The 16,968-nt window shown below is 41.8% G+C and overlaps 2 protein-coding genes across 3 annotated transcripts in view; one reads left to right on the plus strand and one right to left on the minus strand.

Moving 5' to 3' along the window:
- LOC131592509 (uncharacterized) overlaps nt 1–5,691 on the plus strand; it is a 308,064-nt gene extending 302,373 nt beyond the window's left edge. For both annotated transcript variants that reach the window (XM_058864072.1, XM_058864071.1), the window contains one exon: nt 5,516–5,691. In XM_058864072.1, coding sequence (XP_058720055.1) covers nt 5,516–5,578 — 63 coding nt within the window. In that variant the 3' untranslated portion in view covers nt 5,579–5,691. The remainder of the gene's footprint in view (nt 1–5,515) is intronic.
- The window catches only part of LOC131592498 (CBP80/20-dependent translation initiation factor-like), a 565,386-nt gene that overhangs the window by 185,727 nt on the left and 362,691 nt on the right, over nt 1–16,968 (minus strand). The window lies entirely within an intron of this gene.

The following is a 16,968-nucleotide window of genomic DNA, read 5'->3' on the forward strand; positions in this document are numbered from 1 at the left end:
TGATTGGATTAGTTAAAGATTTTGCCAATATGCAGAACACCAGCAGAATAACTGCTTGTCTGCCAATACCAAAAGCAGCAGGAGATCCAATAAATTGGGGAATCCTAACATCAAAATTACTCGAAATAGAAAAGAACAAAACAAATGCATGTAAGCAGGTACCAGAGACGAGACAAGTAATTAAAGATACCTGGAAAATAGTGGGAGAATGGATGAAACCTTTGAAGAAACAAGATTGTATTTTAAGCCAAGGCAAAGTGGGGCAAATCATAGATTGGGACCTTTCCATGACTTCAAATGATGATGAGGAAAGGTGGAAATGTATCTTGCCAAAATATGAAAGGGTTAGAGAAAATGTTTCAGATACTGTTCTTGTATGGAGGTGTGAAGGGAAAGAGGGGAAAGATCAAACTGAGGCTTGGGACAGTGCATGGTCAATGAGTGTGCTTCAAAAATCCCAAGATATGGCAGATACCCCCTGGTGCATTACGTGGGAAGATTCTGAAAACGAAACAGATTCAGGGGTGTGGAACATTGCAACCAGTAGTAGAATGGAGGCAGACAAAGTGAATTGGTGGGTACGTAACAAAACTTATGACTGTACTTCTGATGATGAGGAAATAAAACAAATGCCACCACTGGTAGTAGCTCTGCGAGTTGGATGTGCCTGCAGAGGTATAAAAAACACAAACAAGGTGAAATAAATAATAAAATAGGACAAGTGATCCAAAAAGTGGTATGTTGTAGAAGTACAATTCAGAGTCCAGGTCAATTTGTATGGGCAGCAAGCGATGGCACCTGGACAACACATCTGCCTGTAGATGGAAAGGTAAAAGAAATTACTTTAGGCCTCCCCACCTTATGCCCAATTTGGAAAAAGTCCCCATTTAAGGGAAAACATGAACTTCTGCAAATAAGGACAAGACGGGAAGCTCAGGGAAATGAAAATTGAAATTAAGAAAATTGGTAGGAACCATCTAGTACTGTAAAATTTGGGTGGGCCCTGGAATCCTTGTTTGGTCCAATAGCAAATTACAACAATAAGAAAATGTTGTACAAACTTACAGGTCAGGTAGAAAGATTGGAAAGAGTCACCAAGGAAGGATTTAGAGAACTAAATGTACAATTACAAGCCACAACTAAAATGACTTTGCAAAACAGATTGGCTTTGAATTTGTTACTTTTAAAGGAACATGGAGTATGCAGATACCTAAAGGGACAAATTGATCATTGCTGCATCCACATCCCAAATGTAACTGCAGATGTAGAACACGACATTAATCAGTTGAAACAAATAGAGAATGAGGCACAGAAAGAATGGGAAGGTCTGACCACAAGTTGGTTGGATAAAATCTTTGAAGGGTTAGGATGGAATGTGAGCTCATGGATCAAATCTATTATTTAGAGTTTGATAATCTTACTGATTGTGTTCTTAGTAATTTGGTTAATCTATGCTGTTCTGAAAGGAGAGATAAAGAAAAGAGTATCCTGGAACCAGAAGTTAATAAAGGCACTGACATGGGACAGAGATCCACATCCGCATTCATCATCTCCAGGTCCTCCAGTCTGCAACAACACTTATGACAACTGTGGATTTGAAGATGAACATCAAGTATAAACTCAGAAGCTAAAGGACTGTATATAGTGAGAGCATTACACTTATTGTAGAAAAGTGAAATACTTTCAAAGGGGGGAAATGTTAGTACAGGGTTAAATGTTTCTGAAAATCATGTATAACTAGGCCAAAAGAATGATTGGTATTTGGGATAGTTTAGCAAGCTAGAATGTTTATAGTAACGGGGATCAGTATTTGGAGTTTCTAAGATACGTATAAATAAGATTCATACATGTTCGTACAAGCTCGGGCTAAGCTCTAATGAAGCAATATCGATAAGGTTGATATAGTGATTAGTGATTAGTGCTATAGCTGAAATTGTATAAATATGTGCACTTTGAACAAAGACGACAGAACTAGATTTGGGTTGCTAATGCCCCTAGTTCCGGCGTGCTTTAATAAAGCACCTGCATATAATCTATCTGTGATTATGTGTGTTCTCGAACACTAACAGTATTAGTTTTACCTAAATCCTACATACAAAGCATTATGTTTACATATATAGTTCTATCTGTTCTATTTAGAAATGTAAGCTATGTTCTTACTAAATTTTCATTATGTCTGGAGCTAAATTGAATCTGTCAAGGGTATCATAACTGAACTTTGAACTAGGTATTAGGGCTTTTCACTAGCTAACACAAACTCATAAGGCACTTAAGCTATATTTTTACCTACTTAAAATTAAAACCTACACTTCATATCTATGTGGTTTAATATATTTTAATTCTTTTCTCTCTCTGAGGGACTAAGAGAGGCTTATATTTTACATTCCAGCATTTTCTTTATACCTTTTAAGTACTGAGCCTGCTTTGCCCTCCTCCTAATTCATATCTCACAGCAGGAAATGAGTAAATAATTCTACCAGGTGCACTGGCGATTTTAGCCAGCGCTAAACCCACTACACTGAGTCCCATCCATTTTATTTACAGAGACTTAGTTTTCCTTGCTCTTCTGTGTTAATTCGGATCATAACAGTTATGACATACTGTTGATATATTTTATATATTAGTAAAGGCCTGTATGCACAAACCAGCCTTTGAAATAAGTCGTGATATTAAAGGCTAAAGTCCTTGAAACCTTCATGCAGAAGAGAGAGTAAAGCAAAACAATATCCTTGTGTACAGGAGAAAAAATGTAAACTGTGTGTGTTAGCCAATAGTAGCTTGCTCTGCCCGCGGACCCTGTAGAACCCTATAAAAGGTGTGCTAAAGATAGAAATAAACGGCATTCATGATTACTTCTGTGAAGGCTGGTGAATAAGCTGGCAGTCTCTCAATAACATACAGTGGCAGTGTAATTCAGCAACCAATAGTATACTTTCTTAATTAAAGACAATTATACAGGGCAGAGACCCCAAAATTAGTTATTTTTCCTTTAGTTTTAACCAATCCCCTTTCACCAATAGACACAAATGTGAGAAGATATAGGTGAAAAAATATCAGTTTACTAAAAAGGAAAACAACAACAACCAAGATAACATCAATAACAGCTGGATATGAATGTGCTGAATCCTGTGGCCTGCCCAGGAACAAAGAAAACAAGATGACCAAGAAGTCCCTCATCCCAAGATGGCTGTCACCATAGAGACCACGTGGAGCAGAAGAAAAAGACAATATGGCAAAGTCCCTTTTGGCTCAACCTTCCTCCTGGAACAAGAGAAACTGTGAAGGTAGGAGCTTAAGAAGCGGTTCTGGTGGCAGATGGGGAGTGCTGGCATGGGTCAGCTCTGTACCTCTGGTATCAGTTTCCATGCTACTTCTCTATGACTGCAGAGGTGTGTGGGTGTCTAAGGTCAGTCCTGCCACATGCTCCCTCCTCCTGACACCTGCTGGATTCAGTATCTGTGCTGCTGTCTTGAGACACTGCTCCAATTGGGCAGTGAGCAGGGGAGGGGGGGGAAGGAAATGGACTTGCCAGGCACCAAAACCTGCAGCCCTAGCTTCAGTTCCAGAGCTGTCACTTAAGCATGATTTGGCTTGGGAATGGCCATGCTGCCTCTCCTCAGGTCACTTGTCCTCCAGAAGCATCTTGGAAAGGCTTGGAAATGGGAAAGAACCCGCAGGTTGTGCAGTGCCAGGGTCTGCTGATCCCTTCATTTCAGCAAGCCAGAGAAAATGGACCCCTTTCTATTGCAGTTGAGGACATGACATGACACTCTGAGGTTCATGTGGCAATAGCAAAACTTTATTGTTCACCACTTGCTTTTATATGGTTGACCCCGATTGGCTAGAATCTTGGTGCCACCCAGTTCACTGACCAATAGCTGCCTGCGTACATGCTCATCAGGGATTGGCTCGTGTCCGTTCTCTGCAGCCAAATCCCTTCGCCTCTCAGTGCCCTGTCTCCAAAAGATGTTTCCTTTCTTTCACAGGTATAGGCTGATGGAGTTAAGGTCAGGGTTACTTGTACCTGTGAAGCTTTCAAGCCAGCTGTTAGCCATCACAGTTCCCCCTTTTTGTTTTTCAACTACAAAGGTAGTCTGTCATCCTCTGAGGGGCCCTTCACAGACAGGATGACAAACAAGGCATGAGTGAAACAATTATGAAAACACAAAGGTGATGATCCCAGTTTGAATTAGGGTCTTCACCCGATTTCACAAGCATAACCTTTCCAGCCATTGATCTAAAATCTTTCATACAACACACATCATCAAATATTTTACAAACATGTCCAGGAGCTAACAAAAAAAGATCAGTCACAGCACAATTTCACCGGGTGGCATGCCACAGGCTATTACATCTATAACTGAATCACTTGAACTTAAGCAAGTTTCATTTACCATTTTGTTACAAACAATTCAATTCAGAAACTATCAGAGGAAACATTTTGCTTTCTTGTTTCAGTTTGATCTTACAGGTCATGTCCAGGTGTATAATTAAAAGTTACACTTCCTTCTGCTAGTAATGTCTTTAAATTGTTTGACTCTTGAGGTTTAAGTGAAGTCATAGGTAAATTGTTGTTCCAAAGGTTCTGTATTTCCATACAGTGGGTGCAAAAAGGCTGTTCTGGTTACTGTTCTACGGCATCTGCTGTGGGACCATCAGGGAGGCGTTGTTGGTTGTGATCCAGAGCAGAGCATAGAGCAGGACACACACACTGAGCAGGTACCCATCAAATCCTGGCATCTGTGGAAATACAGGCATACCTGCGCCCCCAAGTGACAAGGTCCCAAGGACCTTACCATTTATTGGTAATGAGGTCCTTTACCAGTACCTTATCTTTTGGCAACTGGCATTCACTAGAGGACTGTAATGATAAAAAGTGATTTAAAATGACAGGATTTTGGGAATTTGTCAGTATTGTTAGATGATTTAAAGTGTACAGAGCTTTGGCCACCTGTTACAGCACATGCTGCAATGAACCCATGAGAGCAACCTGCGCCCTCGGGGCCTGGAGAACACCGCTAGAGATCACTGACGATAAAGGTGAAGGGACAGGTCCTCGTTTCGGTATCCAAAGACTGTTTATTCAAAGGATCCAAGGATGAGAACAGCCTCAAATGAATTCAGGGATAAGAACAGGATTGGACTAAGGGCACAGGGTTAAATACAGGGCAAAAGGGGCAGGTCTGAGGGTCAAGGTCCAATAGGGACAAGAGAAAGTGGTGCAGGGGAGTTGCTAAAGACCAGGAGAACCAATGGGATAACAAGGGTGGAGCAATGTGGCAAAACAGAGCCAATGGGGGTTAAGGGAAGGAAGAACATTCTAGGAAGGGTACATAAATGGTAAATGAGGGCTGAACAAGGGTGATATAAATTTTTACAAACCATTAGAATACCAGAACCCAAAAGGTATTAACATGTGGCTGTAAAGGCCTGTGGGAATACCATTTTCCTCACCCTAATCTAGAGGGGCATCTCTCCTCTCTTATGTCATCCCCTCCAGGGTTGAGGCATTTAGGGAACAGACTGTTGCTATATTTTATATATTAGTAAAGGCCTGTATGCACAAACCAGCCTTTGAACTAAGTCGTGATATTAAGGGCTAAAGTCCTTGAAACCTTCATGCAGAAGAGAGAGTAAAGTAAAACAATATCCTTGTGTGTAAGAGAAAAAATGTAAACTGTGTGTGTTAGCCAATAGTAGCTCGTTCTGCTCGCAGACCCTGTAGAACCCTATAAAAGTGTGCTAAAGATAGAAATAAACTGGCATTCACGATTACTTCTGTGAAGACTGGTGAACAGCTAGGGGGTCTTCTCAATATTTGGCGCTTCGACCAGAGACACCCTGCGGGCAGAAGGACTCTGGAGTCATTGGAGTGGATCTGGGCATTAATCGTCGAGGGCTTGGATCGGCACCAAATAGGCAGCCTGAGCGCGGTGAGACGCGGAGCGGTTAGACGTGGAAGTAGGGCTGCTGGGGGGGGGCTCAGAGGCAAGGGCGTAGTAGAAGGGTCGCAACCTTCCCCCTTGCGGGTGCTGTCAGCATGGATGTGGAATTTGTGGCAGTAAATAAACTGCTTCTCAGCATCCTCGTCAAACGAGGCGAAGCAGCCCAGGAAAGGGACCTGGATATGCTCATTATATGAACTAATTGTCTTGAGCATTTGCAGTGCTCACTGCTTCTTGCGGGGCAAGAACGGACTGATATATCGGCTCTGATATGGGAAACGGCAATTACGGAAAAGAGCAAGGACACTGTGTTTCTCGGTCGAACTTGGCAGATTGTAATTAATACCTTAAAAAACAGAAAAGTGAGATATGCTGAGGATGTGAGCCCTGTAATTCTACCTGCGTCACAGCGGCAGATGCCTTTACCTCCCACTGCTGGGCAAGCTCTCCTATCTATATTGCCCATGGAGAGAGGGAGGGAGAGTTAGGGAGAAAAAAAAAATAATGAGAAAAAAGTTCCACAGGGAACGCTGAAACAACGAACAGAATCTGTTCAGTTATGGAAGGATGTGATACATCCAGAACTATTTGCTTCATTTTTGGAGTCATTTTTAACATTGCTATCTTATTTAAGTTCCATCTTTACCACCCTGGAAGAAAAGAAGCCAAATTTAAATTGGTTTCCACCCGAACCAGGAAGATATGAGGGAGCGAGGTGAGCACAGAGAACAAAGCCACCCTGGGGGTAGAAGCAGCGCAAGAAAAGTTCCAAGGCCACTCTGAACAATTACAGAAACAACTGAGCAGAAACAGGTGGCTCAGACAGCCTCAAAGAGAGACAAACTAGTCAAAAAATCTCAAACTATATGGTATCTAGTTCAAAATTCATCCTTGTAATTAGAAGCTGATAAGCTGCCATGATTGCTGTTGTTAGCACCTGGCCGTGAGAGACTTTTCGTGTAAAATCGCCTGCTTTTGCAAAAGTATGCCTTTTTCCTCTATCAGCAAACAACAAGAGAGATTGAGAGAAAAACTGCATTTGTTAAAGTTAACTTTGTGAGGCTTTTTTTTTTCTTTCTCTCCGTTTTTCCTCGCTGCGAGAGTATGTGGAGAATGTGAAGAAAGATAAGAGCAGAGCTGCAGCAGCGGCGGGGCGGGCGGTTGACCCCCCCGCTCCCTCTCTGGGGGGGGGCACTGGGATGGTGCCTGGTTTGTTGCAGGGTCGTGATTTATTGGGTTTTCGGAGTGTTTTTGTATACCCTTTTAGAGTTAATTTTGTGTTTTAAGTAATTATGAGTTTATGCAATTGCAGTTTTTAGAGTTTTACTAGAGAAATTATTGTGGTTCTTTGAAGGTTTGAAAAAAAAAAAAAAAAAAAAAAAGGGGAAAAAAGTGCTTAACAGAAGTTGCCTTGCAATAATTGGTTTTAGAATCCAAGGTTAAAATATGGTGTGATTTACAGCTTCTAGGAAAACCTTCTTCCAATTAATGTTATCTACAGAAGAGATTTGTGGTTTAAAAAATAATTAGTCAAGAGAATTTTACTGTATAAGACAAAGTTAAGGTATATATTATCTATTTGCTTGTTTTTTCCACAATTTTAATAAGGGAATTTTAATGTAAGTTTTTTTGCTATATAAAACACATATAACTGCATATTTACCAATTTGGATTTTAGATTTTAGTTTAAAAAATTGGACTTAATGTTTTTGAAAAGTGCTACAAAAGCTGGATGGCAACTTGCCAAATTCCATGTTGTTGTGGTGGTTTTTCTCCAGAAAAACTGCACTTTAACATCCTAACCAATTTAAGCATATACTAGGCAAATTTCTATTATGAATAAGTATTTTTAGTAACATTTGCAGTTATTGTGGGTTATTTTCAAAGCTAGATGGCATAGAATTGTGATGTGTTTGCTACATCTTTATAATCTTTATAGTGAATTTATGTTATTGTTATATTGTGTTTAAAAGGTATATATTAAACTTTTAGTTGTTTTTTTGTAGTAACAGAATAAGAGTAAGTTATGTTTTTATTTAATATAGATTAAGTGTTAATAGAATTAAGGATAGTCAAGTTTTATAATGTTTAGGCTTGACTGTTTTTAAGTTAAGTTTCCTAACTTAGATATTCTTTTAAGGTTAAGTTTGTTATTTCCTTTTGTCATATATAATTATTGTGGAGTTTAGAACAGTTTGCTATGCTGTAAGCATCTCATAGCTGCTACTATTGAGAACCTTGTTTTAGAAATGAGTTAAGAGGCATCTTTCCAGTTTAAAGCCAGGCCCTGGCCAAGCCTTGACTTTACCTGGACAGAATGTTTGCCAACAGATCCAGATATTTTCTGTCCCAAATCAGTATTTGCGTCTCTTTTTGACTCAGCAATTTGACCCTATTAATATGACAGCTGGATCAATTTTGAAGTGGGCTTGGAGAGTCATTTTCCGGAGGTGATGATCCAATCCTTCACTGATTTTTGTTTCTGTTTGTTTGCTAACTATGGGATGCTAGTGCAATGTTTTAGTAATTAATAGTAGTTTTATATTATATATGTTATTAATAATGTTTAAGATTTAATTGATTTTTAACTAGTATAAGTTCTTATTAATTGTGTATATGGTTTTGTGTTAATGTTGAACAGAAATGCATCTCATTTTTATTTTTTTTTAAGAAAAACGGGGGAAATGGATGCCTTAAAAGCATTTAATTAGTGTAATTCATTAACTTCAAGGAGAGAAGTGTCTGTGTTTTGTTGGCAGGTTCAAAAAGGTCACCTGTCCATCTGACCAGACTGTCTGCCTCTGAACACACGAGATCCAGTGAACAGAGATGTCATCACACAGCCGTGGTACTTCAGACGTGGATCCGAAGTGGACCTGTCAGGAGACAGTTGTGTCTGAACACTATATAGACAGTTGCCAACAGAAATTTTATGTTGTTATTATGATGTTGTGTCTCTACCAATTTTTTAGGTATCCTTTGTTTTAAGATTTAGAAGGATCTGAAGAACAACTTGAACATCAAAGCCCTCAGTCACCGATCAACTGCCAGCTGACATCATGGGAGCAGTGAACGTTCCAGGACTGAATCGTGCTGGAGAAATTCTGTAGAAGATCTAAGAAGTGTAGAGACTCCATTTAATTGTATATAACGCAAATTGTAGTTGTGTGTTTACCCTTTCAGCAAATTGCTTTCACGCTTAGACTACATATATACCAGAGCACGTGTGTTAAAAATAGTTAGACAATAGTTTAAGTGTTTAGCTTGTGTAGTAATTGTTATGTTAGTATAAAGTATAAGTATTCCCTCTTCAAGAGGTAGTGTAAGCATCTTTGAAAGTTCATTTAACGATTGAAGTTCTAGCTATGAGTTTGCAAATATGGTGTCATTTACATGGTAAAATGCTTATGGTAATTGTGTTGTGTATAGTCGTGACCAGCTGTCTGCTAACTAACAACCAAAAGTGACAGAACATATGGGTCACTCTGGCACATTGAACTGGCCAAAGGTCAATGTGTTTGAGCCTAGCCACACCTGGAGATCCTTTCGCACCTGTCTCATAGGAGTCCCTGAATGGGATCCTCAAGCATTTAAAAGTTTAATTAGTAATGAGACTCAACTGAATCGATTGGCAGTGTTGCAAGAGTGCAGTCGCACTGCTGGCTTCACATTAAGACAACTTGAAGCCTGTTAGCAAGCAAAAATTACCAAAGTTCTTAATGTTACAACCCTCAGAAGAATTGGATTTGTTATGTTCCACCAATACCTCGGGTGGATGGATAATGTTTGAACCCCCGACAAAAAGTCATTCTAACAAAGTAATGCAGCACTGGGTTGCAGTCAACCCTATAGCTGATCTCGTTTCTACCATTGAAAGTAAAGCCTTTATTCGTGGTGCAATCTCACAGGACAATTACCAAAGCGATTACCTAGTTCCATATTCCTAATCTGTGGAGATAGAGCATGGAATTAGATTCCTGCTAATCCACATGGAAGACCCTGTTATCTTAGGAAACTCACTTTGTTCCACCCAAGCTTACATCAATTGTTGAATATAGCTAGCAAAATGAAGAACATCAAACAGTCAAGGCGAAGCCTGAATGAATTAAAGTTTAGCCACCCTAAAAAGGCTCGCTTGCTGGACTAGGAAAGAATTAAACTTAACATCCACAATGTTAAGTGAGCTTTCAGCCGATGTGAGTAGTGTATCATGCAGTACTATGAAATCAAGTTGCAATTGACCTTTTGCTCTTAGCACAAGGACATGGTTGTGGAGAGTTTGAAGGCATGTGCTGCTTGGATCTTACTGATCATTCAGCTTCCATCCATGAGCAACTACAACAGCTACAGGATGGGTTACATGCCCTGAAAGAAGATAGTGATCCCATTGGAAGTTGGTTCGCCAGCTGGGGCATCACTGAATGGTTGAAGTCTCTTATGCTAGAGGGGGGACGGACTTTACTTATAATGTTAATTGGGATGACAGTCTAAGTTGTATGTTATCCAAAGCCTGGTTTGTGCAAAAAGAGAAAGGGGGATTTGTTGCTATATTTTATATATTAGTAAAGGCCTGTATGCACAAACCAGCCTTTGAACTAAGTCGTGATATTAAGGGCTAAAGTCCTTGAAACCTTCATGCAGAAGAGAGAGTAAAGTAAAACAATATCCTTGTGTGTAAGAGAAAAAATGTAAACTGTGTGTGTTAGCCAATAGTAGCTCGTTCTGCTCGCAGACCCTGTAGAACCCTATAAAAGTGTGCTAAAGATAGAAATAAACTGGCATTCACGATTACTTCTGTGAAGACTGGTGAACAGCTCGGGGGTCTTCTCAATAACAGACCCCTGAGCCTCCACAGCCACCCTACTCTATGGGGTTTCACCACACATTCCCCCTTTCTGTTTTTCAAGGATACACTTTAAAGTGCCATGGGCACACTCAACAATGGCTTGTCTTGTAGGGTAATGAGGAATACCAGTGTGGTGCAACACACCCCAGAGTTGCAGAAATTGTTGAGTGTTCTGTGAGACATATGCAGGGCCATTATTAGTTTTTATAGTATGGGGAAGCCATAGGGCAGGAAAGGCTCATCGCCAGTGTGCAATGGCATCACAGCTTCTTTCTCCAGTGTGGACTGAGGCCCATATAACGAATAAAAAAGTATCTATTAAAACATGCACATATTTTAAGTGACCAAATTCCGAGATGTGTGTGACATCTGTCTGCCAAACTTGTAAGGCTTGCAGACCATGGGGGTTGACACCCATCTGCAGTGGCACAGTGTGGCCTTGACAATCAGCACAAGTGTTAAAAATATTGCGTGCCTCTGTATTTGATAACAGGAATTGTCGTTGTAGGGCTCAAACACCTTGGTGGAAAAAGGCATGGGATGCTCTTGTTTGTGCTAACATATCTGGTTGTGGCACTGTCCAGGCAGGGCTGGCTAACCAGTCACCTCAGGCATTACCTTCCGCTATAAAGCCTGGTAAATTTGTATGACTCCAAATATGCAATATATAACAGGGACAAGTTCTAGCTTGGATTGTATGCCACAAAGTTTTTAACAGCTCAAATAGTGCAGGATTAGCAATTTCTTTTAGTAATGCTTGGTCCAATCTTTGTGTGATGTCTGCAACATAGGCAGAATCGATAGCAATATTTAAGGGAATATGAGAAAAATGTTGGAAAGCTACGGCTACAGCACATAATTCAAGTAGCTGAGGCAATCGGCTATTGCGACCCTCTAGTGTTTGCCATCTATTGTCATCATTCCAGGTCACGATCGCTTTCCCTGTTTTCCCAGATCCATCAGTGAAAACTGTGAGACCTTTCAGGGGTGTGAAATTGCTTAGTGGTTTCAAAGACAACACAGTGGTCCCACTTGCAGCAGTTTGTGACTGGGTAAGTAATAGGTAATTTGCCCCATAAAGTTTTGTAAGGCACTTTGTAGCCCTGTGCTATTTGCAAAGCACCATTCAAAATATTCTTGTTGTACAGGTATAATTTTTGAGGGATCTTTAGCATTCAGCTGCAAGCACCTTTGAATGCATTTAATGATCAATTGTACAATCAGTTAAAAAATAGTAGGTGCTGTCTTTTTAGGTTGATGGGGCAAAAAGATCCATTCTAAAATGTGTAGTGGGTCAGACCACTGAGTGTCCCATTGACCAATGATACCTGTATGGTGTAAATCAACAATAACAACAAACACTGTAATACAAATGTCAGGACATATCCGATAAACTTGTCTGTTCATTATGGCCCGCTCTATTGTTTCAAGTGCGGTTTTTGCCTCTGGACTTAATTTCCTTGGAGAGGTCAACTCAGAGTCACCTTTGAGGATATTAAACAAGGGTGCTGATTGTGGAGTGGTTAACCTTAAATAAGATCATACATAGTTTATGATACCCAAGAGTTTTTGTGCATCATTTAAGGTTTGAACTTTGGTTGAAAATTGAATTGTTTGTGGTTGTATTGTTTGATCTAATATTTTAACTCCCAGGTACTTCCATGGGGGTTGCTGCTGCACCTTTTCTGGTGCAATTTGCAACCCAAACTCTTGCATTGCTCATATCATACTCGGCCAAATCTGCACAAGGCCTTCTTTAGTTGGGGTTGCTATCAAGATGTCATCCATATAATGATAACAGTATGCTCCTGGGAATTGTTCTCTCATTATTGAGTGTGCCTGTGCAACATAGCATTGACAAATTGTTGGGCTATTTTTCATGCCTTGTGGCAGCACTTTCCATTGATATCGCTTGACTGGTGCTGCATGATTGATGGAGGGCACTGTAAATGCAAACTTTGGGATGTCATCAGGATGTAAGGGAATACTGAAGAAACAGTCTTTCAAATCAACAATCAAAATGTCTCAGGTAGCAGGTATCATAGTTAGGGATGGCATTCCAGGCTGTAAGCACCCATACTTTCCATAACTGCATTAATTTTCCTTAAGTCATGGAGTAATCTCCATTTACCTGATTTCTTTTTAATTACAAACACAGGGGTGTTTCATGGACTTGTTGATGGCTCAATATGTCCTTGATTTAATTGTTCCTGAACAAGGAATTTAAGGGCGTTTAGTTTTTCTTTTTCAAGGTCTATGATTTTTATGGTAATCACTTGCTGCATCCAATTATCAATTCTTTTGAAGACCTCACCAAAGGAGCCTTCCTCAATGTGTCCTAATTTTTTGAATAGTTCTTCTGGGTCTGCTTTGCATGCCAGGCACGTGCACCGCCATGGGCGAGTGGGCCATGGTGGGCTGCTGTGGCCAGGAGGGTGCCCGCCCTGTGCTCCCCACAGTAGCCCTGCCCTTGCCCTGCTCCCCAGTCCCAATGCAGGGGCAGCTGCTTGGGGCCCCCCAGGGTGGAGGTTCTTGATCTGGCTTAGAGCTCCACGTCAGGCTCTGAGTCCAGACAGTAGCTGCTGTGCAGTGTTCCTTGGGCTTTTTGGCCTCTGGCTGTGAACACGGCATCCTGCCGTGTTCCATGGCCAGGGGCACTAGCAGGTCCCTGCTGGCACTTCTGGCGATGGGTGCTGCTTGGCTTCTGTCTTCTGTTTGCAGACCGAGGCTGTGAGTGGGCATGCCAAGTGGTGGCTGGGCTGTCGGCATAAGTTCATAATTGCTCCAATCAGCCACAGGCAGAGGAGGACCGAGTGGGTTTATGATAATACGGGGTGTGGAACAAAGCACTAATGACTCCAGAAGCCATGGCATGGGCAGCTCTGCAGGGTTAGAGAGCTCAGATGAAAGCCGCTCCCTTTCTGGTTTCTTGTCCACCCTCTCCTCTTGCAAACCCAACCCCTGACCACTCCCCCCGGCGCTCTGCCATTTTGGGATGTTTCAGTGGGTGGCGCCTCTGCTGCTGCTTTCACATTCCATTCGGCTTTTATCAGTTTTAATGTATCCAGCACCAACCTCCAGGTAGTCATAATACTCTTAGCAGTCTTGTTTCCTCGAGAGGCTGAATCAAAAATCAATTTACCAGCTTGTTCCCAGTTTCTAATACTAAAAGTGGCTTCTGTGGTAGTGTCTATTCCCTGGATCTTACACCATGACAGTAAGGTTTGCAGAGCCTGTTTGTCATATTTTATTCCCTGTTTACTTAAAAAGAGGGTCCATACCTTTACTACAGCTTTTTATTCTGTCAGGACTTGGGTCCCCATGTCCCCAGCGGATACTTTCTATTTACAGTGGTCTGGACTCTCTCAGCTCTACACACTGACTGCAGCTCTCCAAGCTGCCTCTCTTCTGGGCTCCATTTCCCTGCTCTCCATGGGGCTAGGCTATCACCATCACGTCGGGATCACCAATTGTTGCAGCTGAGACAAATATGACACGACACTCCGAGGTTCATGTGGCAATAGCAAAACTTTATTGTTCACCACTTGCTTTTATATGGTTGACCCCGATTGGCTAGAATCTTGGTGCCACCCAGTTCACTGACCAATAGCTGCCTGCATACATGCTCGTCAGGGATTGGCTCATGTCCGTTCTCTGCAGCCAAGTCCCTCTGCCTCTCAGTGCCCTCTCACCCAAAGATGTTTCCTTTCTTTCACAGGTATAGGCTGATGGAGTTAAGGTCAGGGTTACTTGTACCTGTGAAGCTTTCAGGCCAGATGTTAGCTGTCATACCTTTCCATTTGTGCCATGACTTTTTCCCTGCCAAAACCACACTCATGGCTGTGGCATGAATAGTATTTGAAAAGACAGCACTGAAAGATCCAGCCCTTGTCTCTGTACCCAAGACATATACAATTCAACATTATGGACTGTTCTCACCCAAAAATCAAATCCCCTTGAGGTACACATCATGCTTCCCCGCCCCTCTGTGTTACCCACCAAGTGCACCTAGGTCCTTCAGCAGAAACAATCCCATGGATGGATTTGTTTTTGCTTGAGGCAGGACTAATCCAAACTTTCTTCCCTAACACATTCCTCATATGCACCAAGGGGACTTTATTCCCTTCTGTGGTACATCGAGGTTTTGATTGGGCAGGGACAGCTTGATTGGTAGAACCTCTAGTGTTAATTAACCAGGTGGCATTTAGTAAATATAGATTCAAATATTTTAAGGTCCCACCACTCATTGCTCTCAGTGTGGATTTTTAATAGTCCATTGTACCGTTCAGTTTTCCCAGTGGCTGGTGCACAACAAGGAATATGATACACCCATTCAATATTGTACTCTCTGACCTAGGTGTCTATGAAACTATTTTTTAAATGAGTCCCATTGTCCGACTCAATTCTTTCTGGGGTGCCATGTTGCCACAGGACTTATTTCTCAAGGCCCAAGATGGTGTTCCAGGCAGTGATATGAGGCACAGGGTACGTCTCCAGCCATCCAGTTGTCGCTTCTTCCATTGTAAGCACATAGAACTTGCCTTGGTGGGTTTGCAGGAGTGTGATGTAGTCAATCTGTCAGGCCTCCCCATATTTATGCTTTAATCATCGTATCCCATACCAGAGAAGCTTTACCTGCTTGGCCTGCTTGATTGCAGTACGTTTCACAGTTATGGATAACTTGGGAGATAGTGTCCAGGGTTAAGTCTACCCCTCAATCGCATGTTGCATTTCTTTCCCAATGACCTGAGGCATCATGGTCCCACCAAGCCAGAAAAAATTCACCCTTGTGTTGCCAATCCATATCCGCCTAGGACACTTTAATCTTGGTGGTCCAATCCCCCGTCCGTTGTTGTGATGTTCTTCAGTAGCCTGACTGTTGGGTACTTGTGCATTTACATACTTGCTCAGTCAACTTCTCTACTCAGACAGTGATGTCTTGCCACAATTCAGCAGCCAAGATGGGTTTACCTCTGCACTGATAATTGATCTTTTTCCATCAGTCTAGCCACCCCCATAGAGCATTTTCCACCATCCCCAAGTCAGTGTACAGGTAGACAGCTGGCCATTTCTCTAGTTCAGCTATACCTAAAGGCTTCTGGACAGCTTTCAGATCTGCAACATGACTTGATCCACCTTGTCCCTCAATAGCTTCTGTGACTCGCCACGTAGGACTCCATATGTCAGCTTTCCATTTCTGATGTAGCCCTATAATACTGCAGGAACCATCAGTAAAGAGAGCGTATCACTTTTTGTGGAAGATCAGACAGCTACAGAAGCTGAGCTGGGTAGCACCACCAACCTCCTGGCCCTGGTACAGTGGAAGCCATGCGAGAGATAAACTCAAGGCAAGAACAAAAGTGAAGACATCATGTCTGGTCACTCTGACCAGCTCTGACTAAAGAAGATGCAACAAGGACATTACTGGCACAGAAGAATGTAACAAGAACTTGATAACCAAAAAGACCGTGTTACTAAGGGAACAGGGGCAAAGGCGTCCAAGCGGAAAATTTTGTATGGAAGTTAGAGAACTATAAACACTGGTGAACTAGTGTAATAAACTGCCTTTGCTTGCATAGCATGGTCCATGTCTCTCAATCCCCAACACTTTTCATTTTTTGGTAGCTGATTATATGGTAGGGCCTCCTCAGCATGTTACCTTCTCTTCTGATGATAGTTCAAAATTTTTTCCTTTGAGCAAGTTTGTGATGACTTCCAAGATGCCTGGGAGATTGGGGTTTCCTATTTGAACTCCCTGTGTGATCAGCGTGACCCACTTAATTCATGTGGCATCAGTGGTGTGATGTGTAGAAGGGACTTTTCCTTTGAACATGCAGCCCAGCACTGGCAGTCAGGGTGACAGGAGGAGAGGTGCTTAAGTGTCAATCACTTGTGAAGCACCTTGGACCCCTTCATAAGCTGCCAGAATCTCCTTTTAAATTGGGGTGTGTTGTGGTTTGAAACTGGCCCAACACCAGGCACCCACGAGAGTCGCTCGCTCACCTTCTGCAATAGCTGGGCAGCAGAGAGGGGAAAAAATTAACGAAGGTTACATGAGTGAGATAAGGACAGGGAGAAAAACACTTCAGGGGCAAAAACAGGCTCAGCTTAAGTTGCAAAGTGAATTTTTTACTAATAGAATCAGAGGAGGATAAGGAGAAGTAAAATAAGCCCTTA

Source organism: Poecile atricapillus, chromosome W, assembly GCF_030490865.1.
Source record: "Poecile atricapillus isolate bPoeAtr1 chromosome W, bPoeAtr1.hap1, whole genome shotgun sequence".
Taxonomy (NCBI): domain Eukaryota; kingdom Metazoa; phylum Chordata; class Aves; order Passeriformes; family Paridae; genus Poecile; species Poecile atricapillus.